This window comes from Staurois parvus, unplaced genomic scaffold (genome assembly GCF_062004578.1).
Source record: "Staurois parvus isolate SC_StPar_1 unplaced genomic scaffold, SC_StPar_1.0 ptg000866l, whole genome shotgun sequence".
Taxonomy (NCBI): Eukaryota; Metazoa; Chordata; class Amphibia; order Anura; family Ranidae; genus Staurois; species Staurois parvus.
In genome coordinates, this window is record NW_028318662.1 from 2,252,131 (window position 1) to 2,271,697 (window position 19,567).

The 19,567-nt window shown below is 42.7% G+C and overlaps 1 protein-coding gene across 18 annotated transcripts in view; it reads left to right on the forward strand.

Moving 5' to 3' along the window:
* Nucleotides 1-19,567, forward strand: part of LOC149443234 (neurexin-2-like) — a 2,355,461-nt gene that overhangs the window by 2,160,084 nt on the left and 175,810 nt on the right. For all 18 annotated transcript variants that reach the window (XM_089655720.1, XM_089655731.1, XM_089655727.1 and 15 more), the window contains one exon: nt 18,780-19,102. In XM_089655720.1, the coding sequence (XP_089511846.1) occupies nt 18,780-19,102 (323 nt within the window). The remainder of the gene's footprint in view (nt 1-18,779; nt 19,103-19,567) is intronic.

The window sequence follows — 19,567 nt, forward strand, 5'->3', positions numbered from 1 at the left end:
CTCTGCCGTAGGTAGATAATCCACCCAGTCATCCTGAAGATAACTGACAAAACTTCAAAAGTACTGTTCCAAAGTTTGATTAGTCCTTTCGGTCTGACCATTGGACTGTGGATGGAAAGCAGAGGACAGGTTAACGGTTACCCCTAAAGCTGAACAAAAGCTTTTCCAAAATTTTGATGTAAATTGTACACCTCTATCAGATACCACATCATCAGGGATTCCATGTAATTTAAAAACATCTCGAACCATCAGCTCCGCAGTCTGTTTAGCAGACGGTACCCCCTTAACAGGTATGAAATGAGCCATTTTAGTAAGGCGGTCGACATCTACCAAGATAGTAGTCATTTCTCTTGAGGGAGGTAATTTGACTACAAACTCCATAGAAATTGACCCCCAAGGTCTTGATGGAACAGGAAGTGGCTGGAGCAACCCCAAAGGAGAAGCTCGGGGTGTCTTATGACGTGCGCACATCAGACAAGAGGACACGTAGCGTTTGATATCCTTCTTGTAACTAGGCCACCAGAAGGAACGTGACAGAAGGTCATCTGTTTTTGAGATCCCAAAATGTCCCACCAGTTTGGAGTCGTGAACTAATCTGAGGACTTCCACTCAAGCCGACACTGGTACATAGAGGCAATGTGCTAGAGTCCAAAAGCCGTTCTTGTACTCAAGGTTTATGTCCCTAGGAGGATCCCTGAGAAGTGGGTCATTCTCATACCCCTCTTTGAGAAGAGTCAAGAAGGTCTTTGCACTTGTGGCCCCTAGGAAGTTCTTTTGAGTTAGAATTGAACATTCGGAGTTGCCCTCTTGGGGAGGCTCAGACAGCATCCTTGATAAGGCATCGGCCTTACCATTCCTCGATCCAGGTCGATATGATATTACAAAATTGAACCTGGAAAAGAATAAAGACCAGTGTGCTTGTCTAGAAGACAATCTCTTGGCCGAATGAATAAATTCCAGATTTTTATGGTCAGTGAGAACAGTTACTGGATGATTAGCCTCTTCTAGCAGATTGCTCCATTCAGAAAAGGCTTCCTTAATTGCCAGTAGCTCTTTATTCCCAATGTCGTAATTTCTTTCGGCTGAGGACATCAAACGGGAAAAGTAGGCACAAGCATGAAGCTGCATCTTTTCATCACTTCACTGAGACAGGATCGCTCCCACGGCAGAATTGGAAACATCCACTTCCACTATAAAGGGTAGTTCAGGATCGGGATGTACCAATATTGGTGCAGAAGTAAAAAGAGTTTTCAGCTTTTCAAACGCAGCTTGTGCCTCAGAGGTCCACACGAAGGGTACCCCTTTCTTTGTAAGCTGTGTGATTGGAGCTATCACTCTAGAAAAGTTTCTTATAAAGTTTCTGTAGAAGTTGGCAAACCCAACGAAACGTTGAATCTCCTTAACATTTCCAGGTGCTGACCAATCTACCACTGCTTTGATTTTCTCGGGATCCATGCTCACTCCCTCTGGAGAAATGATATAGCCTAAGAACTGGATCTGGGTTTGTTCAAACTCACATTTCTCCAATTTAATGTAAAGTCTAAGAAGTAGTAAAAAGCGCCTTAGTAAAAATCAACAAGCTGCTACGCACAAGATAGGTACCAATGACCTATGGAAAAGACAATATATGTGAAAGGTGCAGCGCTTGTAAATAATATGTATGCAGAAGTCCTTGGTGGATCAAATAATAAAGGATATGGGGTAGTCCCGCAAATACAAATGAGTATAAATAGTTGAGGTGACTTTGATATCCATGTAGAGGTGGTAATGAAATGCGCACTCACCGGACGCGCATATTAAATGCGCCTTGTGTATAATTATCCTGCTGCCAGGTGATGGGTGGTCTTCCCTCTATCGGATCCTAGGTAAGTTGTCCTTCTCCTCAAAAGGTCCCCCTATATGGTCCTAGTTGATGTTGTCACTCCGAATGGCCTGGGTGGTAAGTAGTAATCCGTTCTTGGAGTAGGTCTGTGGGCTAGAACACTCCCCCAGGGGGCGACAAGAACACTCCCATAGTGTAGTATGTTAAACCCAAATTCTTTTATTAAGGTGCATCAGGTAAAAATAGCTATACAATGTTGCAGACAGTAGTCTGTAAAGGGACTGACCAGCTGGTAATTAAAGATGGCCGCCGGAGCTCCACGTTGCTCCGGCGGCGTGACGTCACGGCGTGGTGTGGCTCCTCCTGACGCGTATCGTGCTCAGGCACGTCTTCAGAGGGGGGTCGCCACATGTTTGCGGTGCTCTTCCCAATTATCAGAAAAGATAAGGATATCATCCAGATAGGCAATTACAAATTGGTCCAACAGATCACGAAAAACATTGTTGATAAAATGTTTAAACGTTGCAGGGGCATTGCAAAGTCCAAACGGCATTACCAAGGATTCAAAATGCCCATACCTAGTTCTGAAGGCAGTCTTCCATTCGTCTCCTTGACGAATGCGGACAAGGTTATATGCCCCTCGTAGATCAAGCTTGGTAAAGATCTTGGCAGAACGAAGTCTTTCCAACATTTCAGAGATCAAATGTAATGGATAGCAGTTTTTAATAGTGATTTTATTCATGTCTCTGTAGTCAATGCATGGACGCAAGGAGGAGTCTCTCATTTCAATGAAGAACAGGGCTGCCCCCGCAGGAGATGTTGAGTGTCTAATAAAGCCCTTCTCCAAATTCTCATCGATCCACACCTTGAGTACTTTTAATTCAGGTTCCGATAGATTGAAAAGGCGGCCGAAAGGTATTTCTGCCCCTGGGAGCAGCTCAATGGGGCAATCATATGGGCAATGAGGGGGTAATTGATCTGCATTTTTCTTGTCACAGACATGCCAGAACTCATGGTAATGTGTGGGCAAGTTGTCATATGACTGGATAGCCACTATATCACTTTGAGCTTCCTTGGTCGGTGATGAACTTGGTTGGCAAGGCTTTTTGCAATGTTTTTCACAGTGGGGGGGACGTAAAATCTATAGTCCGTGCTCCCCAGTTGATGGAGGGATTGTGAGTGGAGAACCAAGGAATGCCCAGGATAATGGGAAACTTGGGTGACGTAATCAGCTGAAAGCTGATGGCCTCACAATGGTCAGCCTCAAACAACAGTTTCAGGGGAACCGTTTTATGGGTAACAGGTCCTGAAGATAAGGGTGACCCATTAACTGTCTCCATATCAATAGGGGTAAATGTATTTCTGGCTTGAATATTATGGTTGTGGGCAAACTCTATATCCATAAAGTTCCCCCCAGCCCCGGAGTCCAGCATAGCTGAGCAGGTGATTTCACGGCCCTCAGATACAAGTTTAATGGGGATAACAAAATGAGAGAGCAGGGAGTTCACTTTATTCTCTTCAGGAATCAGGGGGGAGACAGACTGGCTTATAGAGTTTATTTGTTCAGGCGCAATCACATCAGTCACAGCAACTGTTCTCCTAACCTTGTTAGGACAATTAATTGCATAATGACCAGAATCCCCACAATATAGACATAAGTTCTCTGAATGTCTTCTCTCTTTCTCCTGAATGGAAATGGTTCTCTTGATAGCATCAACCTGCATAGGCTCAGGAGTGTTAGAACCCAGAGAGACTCTTGAATCCTTCTGAACAAATGGACTAGCAGGGAGATGCATGCCCCAATTACCTCCAAACATTCCCAACCTCTTTGATCGATTCGGATACACAATTGGATGAATTCCTCAAGATCATTAGGAATATCTACTCTGGCAAGCTCATCCTTTACCTGTTCAGAAAGCCCTTGGCAGAACTGGCTCTTTTGTGCTGCAAGGTTCCAAGTGGTATCTGCCATCCAACTTCTGAATTCGCCTGTGTATTCAGTGACCGAACGTCTACCCTGCCGAAGACTATGCAATTTTGCTTCGGCAGTAGCACAACGGTTGGGATCATCAAAAACCTGATTCATTGCGGTCAAAAAGGTATCAAACTTATTCAGAATGCTATGGTTTTTCTCTATATAAGGGGAGGCCCAAGCTAGAGCTTCCCCAGTCAGAAGCCCAATAATAAACATTACCTTCTTTTTCCCTGAAGGAAACGCAGCAGGGTACATTTGGAAATATATTCGACACTGATTAAGGAAACCCCTGTAGTGGTGGTGGTCTCCATTAAACTTAGATGGTTGGGGCAGGGGCATATGTGAACTAGTATCATCAAGGTTCAGCAGTTGTCTCTGCAGAGACTTAATCTCTCCCTGTTGCCTCACTACTACACCTTGCAGTTCAGACACCAAAATCTTGCAGCTTTGAAATTTTCTGCCTGACAGGAGCCATGGCATTTGCTATAGCGGCCTCCATGTTTTGGGCCAGATTATTCTGTCACGGTCTGGGTCAGGTTCAGAGACCAGTTGCTACAGCAGTGTAAGGCTTTACCTGAAACCAGCAGGATAGGTACACCAGCGGGTCCCACTGTGAATGACACAGGCTCACCTGAGGTGCGGGGGTCTAAGTATTAACCGGTTTTCACCAGAGCTGCTAATGGTGGAGATGGATTTGGCTGCGTGTTAATACCAGGTCGCAGATCTCAGGATCACCCCACCAGGGAATGAGCAAGCTGGAAACCAATAGCGGATCAAACAGTTTAGGGATCAAAGGGAAGCAGAGTCAGTCACAAGCCAAGGGTCGGTCACAAATGGTAGTAGATTAGGATGAGGCAAAATCGTAGTCAGTAGCAAGCCAAAGGTCGGTAACGAAGATATAGACAGCAGCAGGAATGATAAACAGGATATTGGGTGGGAAGGCACAATAATCTGGCAAGGAGAAAGTGCCTGGACATGGCTTTTATAGGAAGTTCATGGGAGGAGCAAGGAGTTCAAGGTTCAAAACAAACAGGGCCAAGGAAGGATCATTCAAAGAATTGGCAAGGGAGCTGTCCAGCATTCCAGGTGACTCAGTGAGAAGAAACATTGCCTCTCACCACAAAAGGCCCAGGCTCTGACATATGCTTTCCATTCATGTCAGTCTGTCAGTTTCTTGATCTGTTGATGATAAACGTTTTGTGCAGCAGCAACCACAGCCTCTCAGACACTGTTCAGATCGACGTACTGTTTTCCTTCACCGTAAATCTCCTATTTAAGAAGGGCCCACAAGTTCTCAATAGGGTTGTCAGGTAAGGAAGGATACCATATCATTATTCTTTCATTTTTAAGGCCTTTACTGGCTAGTCATGCAGTGAAGTACTTCATTGCATGCGATGGAGCATTAAGCATAAATATCAGGTTCTTTCTGAAAGATGCAGACTTTTTCCTGTATCACTGTTTGAAGAAAGTGTCTTCTAAAAACTAGCAGTAGGTTTGCGAGTTCATTTTGAGTCCATCTTCAACCTGAAAATTTCCAGCTAGCTCATGTTTAATAATACTAGTCCATACCAGCACTCCTCCTCCACCTTGCTAGAGTCTGATTCGAAGTGGAGCTCTGCGCCTGTTACTGATCCAGCCACGGACCCATCCATCTCGTATGTCAAGAGTCACTCTCATCTCATCAGTCCATAAAACCTTTTGAAAAATCTGTCTTCAGATATTTATTGGCCAATCTTGACGTTTCAACTTATGTGTCTTGTTCAGTGCTGGTTGGGTTTCAACCTTTCCTATCTTGGCCATGCCTCTGAGCACCCAACACCTTGTACTTCTGGGCACTCCAGGTAGGTTGCAGTTGTGGAATATGACAGCACTGGAGGATAATGGGTTCCTCCCATATGAGCATTATTGTAAGCTCTAAACACAGGAAACAGGGTTAGCAAAAGGAAAAACAGAAACAAAAACAAAAATGCCACTGTTGCAACACTACAACTTTAGAGAACACCATGGATGAGGATATAAATATTCCACTTACATTTGGGCTAGATCAACTTAAGTCAAAATTATTTTTAAATCAGATTGACATCTCCCCAGTTAGTTGATGCTCTCCATTGCCTGCAGGAACTACCGGACTCCTTTATTCCATGGAGTCGAAGGTGGTGGAATTGGGGCAAATTTCACCCTAAGCTCTTCAGGAAGTGTCACCTCAGAGGCCCAGAACTTCCAAAAAGCTTGTTGAATAACTACGCACTCTATACACTGCAGTAATGTCCCCTTTCCTTGCATGTAGCCCAAAAGAGAAAACCCAGTAATCTGCTTGACATAAGGCTACCAAAAGGGGTCATAAGACACTGGAGTTTAGCTAGGGTTTGTGGTGTCGCTACAGGGGGGGGGGGCAATTGCCCCTCCTAGTGTTTTTCTTGCCCCCCTCCCTCTAAACTAGGCTGGTGGCACTGGCCCAAGATATCTCATGCTTCTCCTCTTTGACAGAAGCAGTGGCTGACTTCTGCGGGAGAGAGGATTCCTCCCTCCAGCAGGGGGCAGAAGAGAGCAAGAAAGAAGAACTCACCTTACTAATGTACGGGGGCACTAACCTATGAGGAAACCTGATGTATGGGGACACTGATGGGGACACCTAATGTATGGGGATAAAGATGGATGGGGACACTGATGGATGGGAGACTGATGTATGGGGACACCTGATGTATATGGACACTGATGGGACACCTGATGGATGGGAACACTGATGTATGGGGGCACTAATCAGGATGTACAGGGACACTGAAGGGGACACAAATGTATGAGGATACTGATGGATGGGGGCAATGATGAGGACACTGTAGGTGGACACTGATGGATGGGACACCGATGTATATGGACACTGATGTATGGGGATGCCTGATGGATAGGGGACACCTGATGGATGGGAACACAGATGGATGGGGACAGATAATTATAGGGTCACCAATGTATGGGAGCAGTGATGAGGATACTGATGTATGGGAACACCTGATGTAAGGGGACACTGATGTATGGGTTCACTGATGGGGACACTTGATGTATAGGGACATTGATGTATAGGGACACTGATGTATAGGGACACTGATATATGGGGGCACTTATGTATGGGGACACCTGATATATAGAGACACTAATGGGGACACTGATGTATGGGGACACCTGAAGATCTCTTCCTTCCTGCTGCTGGCACCACTCTGGAAACCACTAGCCTGGATAAGAGGTGGAGTGCAGTTGATATCACTCCGCATGGGAAAGGAACATGCATTACAGAGGAGGCGTCAGCTTATGCAGCTCTTGTTCCCTACTACAACTCCAACTTTACAAGTAGTTCCCTCTGTATTGAACTCTGTTTGATGCTCTGGGATGGTGGGCCAATAAGTCCAGACCGTGATCTACTAGTCACCTGGCCTGCTGGTTGCAGACCCCCGTTTTAACGACTTCAATACCGGGCACTTTTACCCCCTTCCTGCCCAGGCCAATTTTCAGGTTTCAGCTCTTTCACACTTTGAATGACAATTGCGCGGTCATGCAACACTGTACCTAAACTAAAATTTTATCATTTTGTTCACACAACTAGAGCTTTCTTTTGGTGTTTTTTTTACATGCTGTCACCAGAGCAGTACAGCGTCAACATATAACAGGTGTGACAGTGATCAGGGACACTGACTGGTGATAGTACGAAAAAAAAAGATCATAATTTTTTTTTTAATTATAATTATTTTTTCTTAAATTTTTTTCTCTTTTTTTTAATATTATACTATGACCAAAGTTAGTATAATGTTACCATAGTAACACTGTACTACTTTGGGGAAGTGATCACTATTTTTTTTTTTTTTTTACACAATATGATTGCTTATAGCAAAGAATTTATTTGCTATAAGCAAGCATTTAACTGAATGAAATCGATTCATTCAGGTTTTTTTGTTGTGATTAGCTGTGATTGGTCATCGCTAATTACATGACACGGGCTGTAATTGGCCCTGCCTGTGCATGTGATCACTGTGACCATTCACAGCTAGACACACTTGTATACAATGGATGGCATGAAAGGAAGCCATCCATTGTATACAACTGTTATGTGGCCTGCTGTGATTGGTCACAGCAGGTCACATGGTATTGGAAACGGGGCTGGTACACAGATCTGTCATCGGCCTTATCTGAGGCACACGGCCAATGACAGATCTCGCCAAAGCACGGCCCTGCGGGCACGCGCAATGCGTGATCTGGGAAGGACGTCATATGACGCCCTCCTGGAGGGAGGAGATGTTCTCCCAGCTGTCATTTGACCATAGGCCAGGCGGCAAGTGGTTAAAGTGTATTTGCTGATGTGTTTCCTGATCCTGTTGAAGGAGATGCCTATATCTTATGATATTACACACATGGTGCAGGGTTCAGGAATCAGGTTTGCGCTACGCATGGGGTGCAGGGTTCAGGAGTGCAGTACACATAGAGTAGTGAGCGTCGAGCACAATGCCAGCGCCAGAGATGACAGAACAGAGTTCAGCCATGCTTATAAATCAAGTAAAACAACAAATAGGCCTCATGCACACAGACATACTGGAGCTAGACAGATAGTGTTCGTTCTAAGCATTTGTGTGTGTGCAAGTGCTTTGCAGAACCACACGATTTCCAATTCATCCCAATGAGCACCTGTATGTAGCAGCTGTGGGTTCTGGGAAAGTGATTATGCAAGCTTCCATATGCTCCTAATGCAGGCCATAGATGGGTCGAAAATCGGCCGATTTTTCGGCCGAAAATAAAATCGTCCGATTTTCGGATTGTTAGTGGGCTATTTGTTCGGCCGTTTTTCGGTATTTTGGCAGATTTTTTTTATCGGTAAAGTTGGAAAAAAAATCAGCTGATTTTGCCGATCGGCTGATTTTCGCGGCAATGATGGGCAAATCTGACGATCTTTTTACAGATAAAAAAATCTGCACATGAGCAGTGACCTGCAAGAGGAAGACAAAAAGAAGAAGAAAAAAGAAGAAGAGGATGAAGAAGAAGAAGGACAAGAAGAGGATGAAGAAGAAGAAGAGGAGGAAGAAGAGGAAGAGGATGAAGAAGAGGAAGAGGATGAAGAAGAGGAAGAGGATGAAGACGAGGAGGATGAAGACGAGGAGGATGAAGAAGAAGAGGATGAAGAAGAGGATGAAGAAGAAGAAGAGGATGAAGAAGAAGAAGAAGATAAAGAAGAGGATGAAGAAGAAGAGGATGAAGAAGAAGAAGATGATGAAGAAGAAGAAGAAGAGGAATTCCAGTCCGGCAAAAAATCTCCCTGCAGATAGCTCCGCTATTTCTTTGACAGTTCCTTGACATTTATAGCGGTTGCAACAATGTATCTATTTGTTTCCGAATAAAAACATCTGTATCCTAAATGGATACAAATACATTGTTGCAACCGCTATAAATGTCAAGGAACTGTCAAAGAAATAGCGGAGCTCTCTGCAGGGACACTTTTTGCCGGCTGTAGACAGGATGAAAATTGGCCGATTTTTTTTTTTTACCGTTGCTGGTAACGTCGGCCGCTTGAACGACCAATTTTTCATTTTTTTAAAGAAAAATCGGCCAATTTTTGACCCGTCTATGGCCTGCATAAGACTTTCACTGGGGTTTATTAATTTTTGCAACATGGTCTTGAATGAACTTGTTAGGAAAAATACTTTTTTGTGTGTGCAATTTAACAAATCTTGTTTGCAATCAATGGCCTGCATTTGTGGGAGTATTTTGTAGTATAGTGTCCCATAGAAAATGTTTATTCTGAAAGGAAAGTAAAGGTTTTTTGACAAATCTGTTGGGGTGTACTCACTTATGCTAAGCACTGTATATTGGGATTTACACAACTTTTATTTTCTGACTGCCTGTCACATTTCTTAAGGTGTTAAAATGCCAGGGCAGTACAAAAAACCCCCGAATTACCCCTTTTTGGAAAGTAGACTTAAATAATATATTGCGAATATATATGTGAAATAACACCTGAAAACACATTCTGCTGCTTCTTCCGAGTATGGGGATATCACATGAGAGACTTTTTGGCAGCCTAGCCACATACAGACCCGCAAAGTCCAATGACTATATTCAGGCTTTCAAAGGGTATATTTCCTCATGTCATGTCCTCACTACCTATCACAGTTTCGGAGGCCCTAAAATGCCAGGATAGTACAAACACCCCCAAATGAGCCCTTTTTGGAAAGTAGACACCCCAAGGAATTTTAAGAGGCATGTTGAGTATTTTGCAGATATAATTTTTGACACAGGGTTTTGAAAAAGAATAAATACATTTTTGTTTTCTTTCTTCATTTTCCAAAAACTTGTGGCAACAATGAGATCTGCAAAATACTCACTATGCCCCTTAGCAAATATCTTGGAGTGCCTACTTTCCAAACGGGTCATTTGGGGGGGTGGGTGCTTCTACTATCCTGGCATTTCAGTGCCAACATTAATAACGTGAAGACCAAACATTTTTTGTTTCCATGAAAAAACATTTTTTTTGCTAGAAAATTACTTTGAACCCCCAAACATTATATATTTTTTTAAAGCAGAGGCCCTAGAGAATAAAATGGTAGGTGTTAAAATTTGTATGTCAAACAGTATTTGCGCAGTGATTTTTCAAACGATAATGTTTTGGAAAAAATATATATTTTTGCACAATGCACAAAAACACAATATATTGCCCAATTGTTTGACAAAATATAAAAGATTATGTTATGCCAAGTAAATAGATACCACACATGACATGCTGTAAAACTGTGCAACGGCGACAAACTACACACATTTTAATTTTGTCTTCCAACACAAATATATCTACTTGGATATATTTGTGTTGGAAGACTTTTTGTATTTTTGTATATTTGCATATATATTTATAACTTTAAGTGGAGTGCGGCACAGTTTTTGATATTTTAGATCATCCTGGTATAGCCACTCAAAGTCCAGCGACGTACCAGTATGTTGTTGGTCCTTGTTGGGCATATACAGTATGTAACAGCAGAGTACATGGGCAAATGATGAATCGGGTCTTTGGAACAATATGACCACAGTTAATTTTTTGTAATGTCCATGTTGAAGGTTAAGACCAAAAAAGTTTTAAATTCGGAAACCGGGATAGGTTTCCATACGTATTGTCTGGCAAGAGCTGAACTTGGGTGAGCAGCGATGTGTTGTTGTTGTTGTTGTTGGCGTATAAACATGTTTGGTCCACAATCAATTGATACAAATCTTCTGTGAAAAGCAGTGGAGGGGCTAAGTGCTAGTGCTGGCAGTGAATGGGGCTGATCCTGCTAACACTGCCTTTTTGAGGACACTATACTAATGAGACACTAGTACAGTTCTGTTCATGATCGATATATTGAAACAAACAATATACCAGTAATCGGGGTGATCAGTGACCTATAGCATGAGTGCGATAGTGTGCAGACAATCTAAAGCTAGCTGACCATGACTGGGAGGGGCGCTAACCAACCCTGACACTATGTGATGTCACTAGTGGCAGTAATACAGTGATCAGTGAAAAATTCTATATATTGACACTGTACTTTTGGCACTGGCTGGGTGACGGGGCGATCAAAGGGTTAAATGTGCTAATCTAACGTGTGTGTAAAATGTAGCGCATTTACTCAGTGTGGTGTTTACCCTTCCCTTCCAGGAGATTGTGTGCACGCTCACACTTGGAAATAGATAGCAACGTAAGGGTAGGTCGCTTTGCCCAGAGCCGCCACTTGCGGCCAGGCTGTCAGCAAGTAGTTCAAAATTTGTAAGGTTTTTTTTTTTAATTTTTCAATTTTTTATTTATTTATTATTTTAACATAAATTTTTATTATTTAAAAAAAGACTTTCATCAGAACAATGCAACGTTACTATAGTGTGTTTGTGTGTGTGTGTGGTGATCAGGGATTTTTTTTTTTTACACTTTGCTTTGCAAGAGCAATAATGAGCATTGCTCATGCAATGCTTGTTTTGAACTGTCATGAAGGGTTAAGTTCATTACAGTTCAAAATACTAGTGATCTGTGATTGGCTACAGCTGAGCACATGGTACAGGGTGCTGTGATTGGCCCATGTACCATGTGAGAGCTGTGAGCCAATCATAGCTCAGAAGCAAAGCTGTTATGAATTGGATTGATTCATAACGGCTTTGCTAGCATTGTGATCATAACCTCCGGGTTCTGACTACTGGGATCCGCATTCTTTTGTCTCCTGTGGACACAGCGGTAACGGGGGGCACCCCCCTATGTTAGTACAGCCAGAGCGACGTACCAGTACGTTGCTCTGCCTGTACATGCCTCCTGTCCACAGTACATTGTGGGTGGGCGGGCAGGCAGGCGGTCTGTAAGCGGTTACCATTTCAAGTCCGGACACTTTCACCCCCTTCCAGTCAAGGCCTAATTTCAGCTTTCAGCACTGTCACACTTTGAGTGATAATTACTGAGGCATGCAACACTGTACCAATCTAAAATTTGTATGACTGCTTTTTTTTTTTTTTTTTTTATTATTTTTGCTATAGAAAAGTTTGTACATTTTGAAAATAAATAATCTTTTTCATAAATTTAGGCCAAAATGTATTCTGCTACATTTTTTGGATAGAAATAACCCAAAACTGTGTATATTATTTAGTCTGTGTGAAAGTTACAGAGGCTACAAACTATCTGAAAATTGATTAGTTGAGACCCTAAAATGCCGGACGCTGGTATGGTGGTGATCAGGACATTGGTATGACAGTGATCTCCTGGCATGGGGTATGGGGGTGATCAGGATGCTGGTATGGTGTATGGGGGTGATCAGGAGGCTGGTATGGTGTATGGGAGTGATCAGGGTGCTGATATGATGTATGGCAGTGATAAAGACGCTGTTCTGGTGTATGGTGCGATGCATACTAGCACATTATAACTTTTTTTTTTTTTTTAATCTGAATTTACCACCACTTTAAGGACCTTGAGCTTCCCATTTCCACTGTATACAGAGCTGAAAAAGTTGTTTAGTACATTTTCCTTTATCTCTCAAAACTATCTTGTAAAGGGCCTACATGGTCAGACCTAACCATTATATTGTTAATATATTTGAAGAATATTTAGGGGTTGCCCTATTCTCTTTTGAAACCTGTTGTTTGTTTTCAATCTTTGTGGCCTTGATTTTATTTTTACATATTCTGTTATATTCGCTGAAACTTTTAAATGATGACGTTCCTTCATTTTTATATTTTTAAATGCTCCTGTCTTATTATTTAAAGCTACCTTAACTTTGGACTTGAGCCACATAGTTTTAGTTTTTAATGGCACCCCCAAGCCACTTGCAAACACATGCACGTTCACATGCAGCACGTTTTGTAAAATGTGTCAGTCATTTCTTTTGTGTATTTTCTATCTATAATGCAGTCCTTCCAAATAAATAGCCTGCCTTAAACATGATGTGCAGGAATACACAAAAAAAGCACACACACTTCGCCACAGGTTGTGGACAGAGCCTAAACATTGACTTTAAAGTCTGGATAAAAATTGTAATAGCAGTGTCCTACGTTTTTTTGTTTATTAAATAATGCAGCTGCTTCTCTGTAGCGGTCTGGTATACCCTCTGTTTAGTCAGAGCTAGAGTTCTGCAATCTGCAGTGCTTATGCTGCCATTGCCACAAACAGATTGGGGGCTTCATATAAACAAATCCCTCCATCAACATCCCCCCCCCCCCCGCGCGGGCTGCTAACACAGCTGCCACAACTTTGGGGAGATAGGGCAGCTCTAACTGTTCTTGCCTGTTCACCTCCTGTTGGAAAACAAGCTACAGCCCCCAGCATGCCCTGCAGGGATAGGGGAGTGATAGCCTGGAGCCCAGAAAAAAAAACAGATAGGGCTGTAGAGGACAGAGTGAGGAGAGGACTGCGTTGTGGTGAATGCCATCAGAGCAAGAGACCAACTGGAGTCCTCTTTGCTGTGTACCTGAGAGTGGAGGGAGAACCACGCTGCCCAAAAGCCACCAGAGAAAGCAAGGACTGAGTTACTGCTGGGCTACAGACATGCTAAACCACGGACCAGAGCTGCCTGGAATAACCAAGTGTAAGCGATCGTAGTTTTTCTGGGTCTGGTGAAAGGACTGAACCTTTTAGGAACTGACCACTTTGTTATTCCTTAATGCTAATACTGCCTGCAGGCCTTATTCACTATGCTCCAGTGAGCGCTGAAGGGGCAGAGCAGAGAGCCGATGATTGACAGTCATTTTTTCTCTGCTCACCAAAGGCTGAGAACTGAGCAATCAGAGGTGGTGGGGACAGATGCTGCATCAGACCGATGCTGCATTAACCTAAGTGAGTATGACTGTTTTATTATTTTTTTAAATCCTGCACTTCTCATGTAGCAGTGCTTTGCAGGTTGCATCTTGAATTCTTTGAGGCTGGGTCCACACATATGCGGTGCGTTATGTCGCATGTGATTCGCACAGGAACCTTACCACATTCCTGTGCAAATCACATGCGAATTGTGTGCGGTGCGATTGGAGCCATACATTCGGGGGGGGGGGTCCGATTTGATCCCCGAGGGATCAATCATCCAATTTAGGCCAGTGATGTCCGTCCCAAGTCGGATGATCGATCCCTGTCCTATCCTGTCCTGTGTCGACAGTTACACAGAACAAGAAGTGATGAAATCTCTCTCTGGGCACATTCTATCTCAGAGAGAGAAGAATTAACATAAACTGTGAGTAAAAGCACTACACAAATACAGTTAGAACACTGTAGGACACATTTAACCCCTTGATCCCCCCCCCCCCCCAGTTAACCCCTTAACTGACCTGTCACCAGTGTCCTTGTCTAATGTACTAATGTACAGTGTACTGATTTTTTGCTGATCACGGTATTAGTGTTGCTGGCGACTTCAGATAGCGTTAGCGTCAGTTGGCGCCCCTCCCAGATAGCGTCAGATTGCCCGATAGTGCACCAGTAATCACCTTTAACCCCTTGATTGCCAGAAACACAGCACTATACCAGTGTTCACATTAATATAGCGTCCCCAAAAATGCAGCATTAGGGGGATCAGGCAACCTGCCAGCACCTCTGTTTAGCCCCTACGCTTACCCCCCCCTTCTCCCCCAGCAAGTGCAGTGTCAGTAGGTCACTGTCACTTGATACATTGCACACAAAACCACAGTGCTTGCAGAATCAAAAAATAAAACGCGCACAGGTGATCAAATGCTATCAAAAGAAAGTGCTATCATTTATGTACAGTATTGCGTGATCGCACAATTGTCAGTTAAACTAGTGCAGTGCTGTATAGCAAAAAATTGCGTAAATTGCAGTATCTATACCATAGTTTGTAGATGCTATAACTTTCACGCAAAGCAATCAATATACACTTATTGGGATTTTTATTACCAAAAACATGTAGCAGAATACATTTTGGCCTAACTTTGTCTAACTTTGTCTAACTTTACTATATATTTGTATAGCCGAAAGTAAAAAAATATAGATTTTTTTTTTTTCAAAATTTTCGGTCTTTTTTTGTTTATAGTGCAAAAAATAAAAAGCGTACAGGTGATCAAATAGCACTGAAAGAAAGCTCTATTTGTGTGAAAGAAGGACGTAAATTTAATTTGGATGCAGCATTGCATGACCGCACAATTACCAGTTGAAATAGTGCAGCGCCGAATAGCAGAACAAGGCCTGGTCATTAACCACCTCCCGCCTGCCATATAGTAATATGACAGACGCAAGGTGGTTCTCTTGTTCTGGGAGGACATCATATGACGTCCTCCCATTCTCACCGTGCATGCGCGGCTCAGGGAGTGTGCCGCACGGCGATCGGCGGTGCGCTGTGTCCCTCTGACACAGCGGATCACCGATCACGGAAAGAGCCGAAAATGTCAGCTCCGTCTTGTGATCAGCTGTGTCCAATTACAGCTGATCACATGTAAACAGGGAAATGCTGGTTATCGGCATTTCTCTCCTCTTGAGCTGTCACACTAATAGCTCGAGAGGAGAGGAGAGCCGGTAATCGGCTTTCCGCGAAGGGGACATGTACACTGATGATCAGGGCACTGTTGATCAGTGTGCCCTGATGATCAGTGTAGCCCCAGCAGTGCCACCTGTCAGTGTCCATCAGTGCCTTGTGTCTGTGCTCATCAGTGCCACCTGCCAGTGCCCATCAGTGCCACATCAATGCCACATATCAGTGCCTACCAGTGCACATCAATGCCACATAGGGCCCATCTGAGCTGCCTTTCAGTGTCACCCGTCAGTGCCAGTCAGTGCCACCTATCAATGCCAATCAGTGCCACCTATCAGTGCTGCCAATCAGTGCCAGCTAGTGCCGCCTATCAGTGCGCATCAGTGCCACCTATCAGTGCCTGTCAGTGCCGCTTAACAGTGCCTGTCAGTGCCGCCTATCAGTGCCATATATTAGTGCAATGTATCAGTGCTGCCTTTCAGTGCCCATCAGTGATGCCTGTCAGTGCCCATCAGTACCACCTACCAGTGCCTCCTCATCAGTGCCCATCATTGCCACCTATCAGTGTCCATCAGTGCAGCCTATCAATGCCCTCATTAGCGCACAACAGTGAAGGAGAAAAATCACTTATTTACAAAATTTTATAACAAAAACGAAGAAAAAAAGTTTTGTTTTTTTTCAAAATTTTCAGTGGTTTTTGGTTTGTTTAAGCAAAAATAAAAAAACAGAGTTGATTAAATACCACCAAAATAAAGCTCTATCTGTCACAAAAAAATGATAAAAATTTCATATGGCTACAGTGTTGCATGACCGCGCAATTGTCATTCAAAGTGCGACAGCGCTGAAAGCTGGAAATTGGCCTGGGCAGGAGGGGGGTATAAGTGGCCTGTAGGCTTGTGGTTAAAGGGGGTAAATTCTCAGGATGGCAAGTGGTTAACCAAAACTGGAGAGTACAAAATCTGGTGCAGCTGTGCATAGCAGCCAATCAGCTTCTAGCTTCACCTTATTCAGTTACCTTTGACAATAAAACCTGGAAGCTGGCACTATATTTTTCTCTGGTTTTAGTAAATCCACCCCATAGAGTCCATCTATATAAGGCATATAGATACAATGGTGTAGATGTATGCAGGTACATGAACATAAATCATATCTAGGTAAAATCACTTTGATTTATTTAGTAGTAGCATGTTATCTAGTGTTACCATAGGATACATATCAAAAGGAAGAATAGATATAGTAAATTAGAAGATAGGTAGGGAGCATTAGTCCTCATGCACATTGGACGTTTTGATAACACTGGTAACTTTAGCTGTGTAAAGACACGTTAAAAACATGAGTTTTTAAGCTTTTCTTAGCATTTTTGCATTAGCGTTTAGCAGCGTTTTGCTGTGCTTAGTCCTGAGTTTTTCCGCGTTTGGAGGTTTTAGTGTGTTTTTTTACCAAAAAAATATTTTTTTTTGGTGAAAACAATTTCCAAAAACGCCAGTTTGCGGCGTTTTGCCACGTTTTTTTCAGCATTAGAGCATTTTACAGCTCCTCTAGAAACCCACAAGCTGTGACCCACTAGTCCCAGCCAAAAAACATTGATTACAGTCTATGTGTGCATGGACACATAGGATAACATCCTATATATATGCAGATATATTTGCGCTGTGAGGCGCTGAAGTTAAATTCAAGTGCAATGAACGCCTGCGGACGTTATATTGTGCAGGCGGTGAACTTTAATAATAAGGTGATACAAATAAGCACATAAGTCCCAAACTCCATACAGAAGGGAAAAACGTGACTCCAGTGATCCCCTTTGATAACGTGCTCGTGCACGAAACGTGTTAGGGAGGAGCCAGGGTGTGACGTCTCACCGCTCGGGCCATCTTTATTGCTGTATCACACTGTGAGTGCTTTTGTCCTATTGAATCTGCTTTTGCTTGACAATCCTTTTTTTTCAATAAAATACTACACAATCAGAAATTTCTGTTTTGGCTCGTTTAATTGCCAAAACAACAGAAAAGGTGGATTATTTTATTGCTCTGCACCTGCCATTGAGTGAGGTCCCCCTGGTGGTTATTCATGATATCTGGTACCTGGAGTGTGATCCCCCTTGTGGATGGCTGAGTGATTCCTGATCCCTGGAGGCTGATGACCCTACGATTACCTGTCTTTCTGCTGGTTGGCCAGTTGATCTGTGGATGTTCATCTCTCTATACCCAGAGGACCAGGAGTTGTTTAAGTACTCAAATGTGCATATGATTGCGCTATCTGGTTAGTGCAATCTACACTCATTTATACATCACTGGAGTCACATTTTTCACTTCTGTATGGAGTTTGGGACTTGTGTGCTTATTTGTATCACCTTATTTTTAAAGTTCACCACCTGCACAATATAACGTCCACAGATGTTCATTGCACTTGAATTTAACTTCAGCGCCTCACAGCTCAAATATATCTGCTTATATCATGTGTCATTTGATTTTTAGCGCTGCATATGTATATTGGATTTTATGAAGGTTAAGAGGTTTAGCCTTTATGTCCACTGCTGTTTTACATAGGATAACATGCTGGGGGGTTTACTAGCTGGAGAGAAACACATCAAAAGCCAAAAACGGCAGCTGTAAAAACATCAAGTGTGCATGAGGACTTAGAGATAGGTTGGTGTGAAAGGTTGGGTTGGGAAGGAGAAATGGAAGAGAGGTTCAGGAGGGAGGGTTGGAAAATAGTCCCACCCAACTCCACCGTGGTTGGGATGATGGGGAATTCTATTATTTATGAATTTCAATGGATAGTGATATAGCCAGTCACATTTTGCTGTCAAAAGATGTTCTAGGTCCATTATAGAGTCCATTTCCAGAAACTTTTTTTTTTCATATAGAACATATGGAATTTACTAGTATGAAGCACAAACTGAGTTGATAAATTGTTTATCAAATCAGAGTGGAGGTGAACTGCAGCATGTACATTTTTTGTTGGTAGAAAACCCCTTTATGTATTGTATAATATGTTCTATAATCAAAACAATTAATAAGTAATCACTCTTGTTGTTCGCCAGGTCGGCAGCTCACCATATTCAACAGCCAGGCAGCCATCAAAGTTGGTGGAAAGGACCAAGGACGGCCATTCCAGGGTCAGATCTCAGGCTTGTATTACAATGGTCTAAAGGTGCTATCCCTAGCTGCAGAGAGTGACCCTAATATCAGGACGGAAGGCAATCTAATGCTTGTTGGTGAGGTTCCATCAGTCATGACCACTGAGACTACAGCCACTACACTTTTGGCTGACATGTCTACCACCATCATGGAAACAACTACAACCATGGCCACCACCACCACTAGGAAAGGGAGGTCCCCAACCATGAGAGATAGCATCACACAAGTAAGTACATTGCTGTTTTTCATGTATGTTAAAACTAACACTAATCACTGACAAACGCTAGCCTTAACATAGCAGTTTTACCATTTAATTTTTCTATTGTGTTTCGCTATTTTTTACAGCTTTGAAAGTTTGTAAAATACCCCCCACATCATACATATCCTGCAATATTGTACAAGTGTTTATCGAAACAATATTGTCTATATAAATACACTAAAATCATTATTAGCACATGAACACAAGTTACAAAATTACTACTAAATCTAAAAAAATAAAAATGCATTGAGTTCAGAAATAACAACATTTTTTTTAAATCCAAACTATATTTTATTAAGAACAAGATCACAAGTTACAATGCATGGCATAAATGCAAAAACAGGTAAACAAGATAAAGCTTTTATCTTCCGATACAAGGTCATAACAATATGAGAAAATAAGATCAGTACATTCATGATCCTGACTATCGTT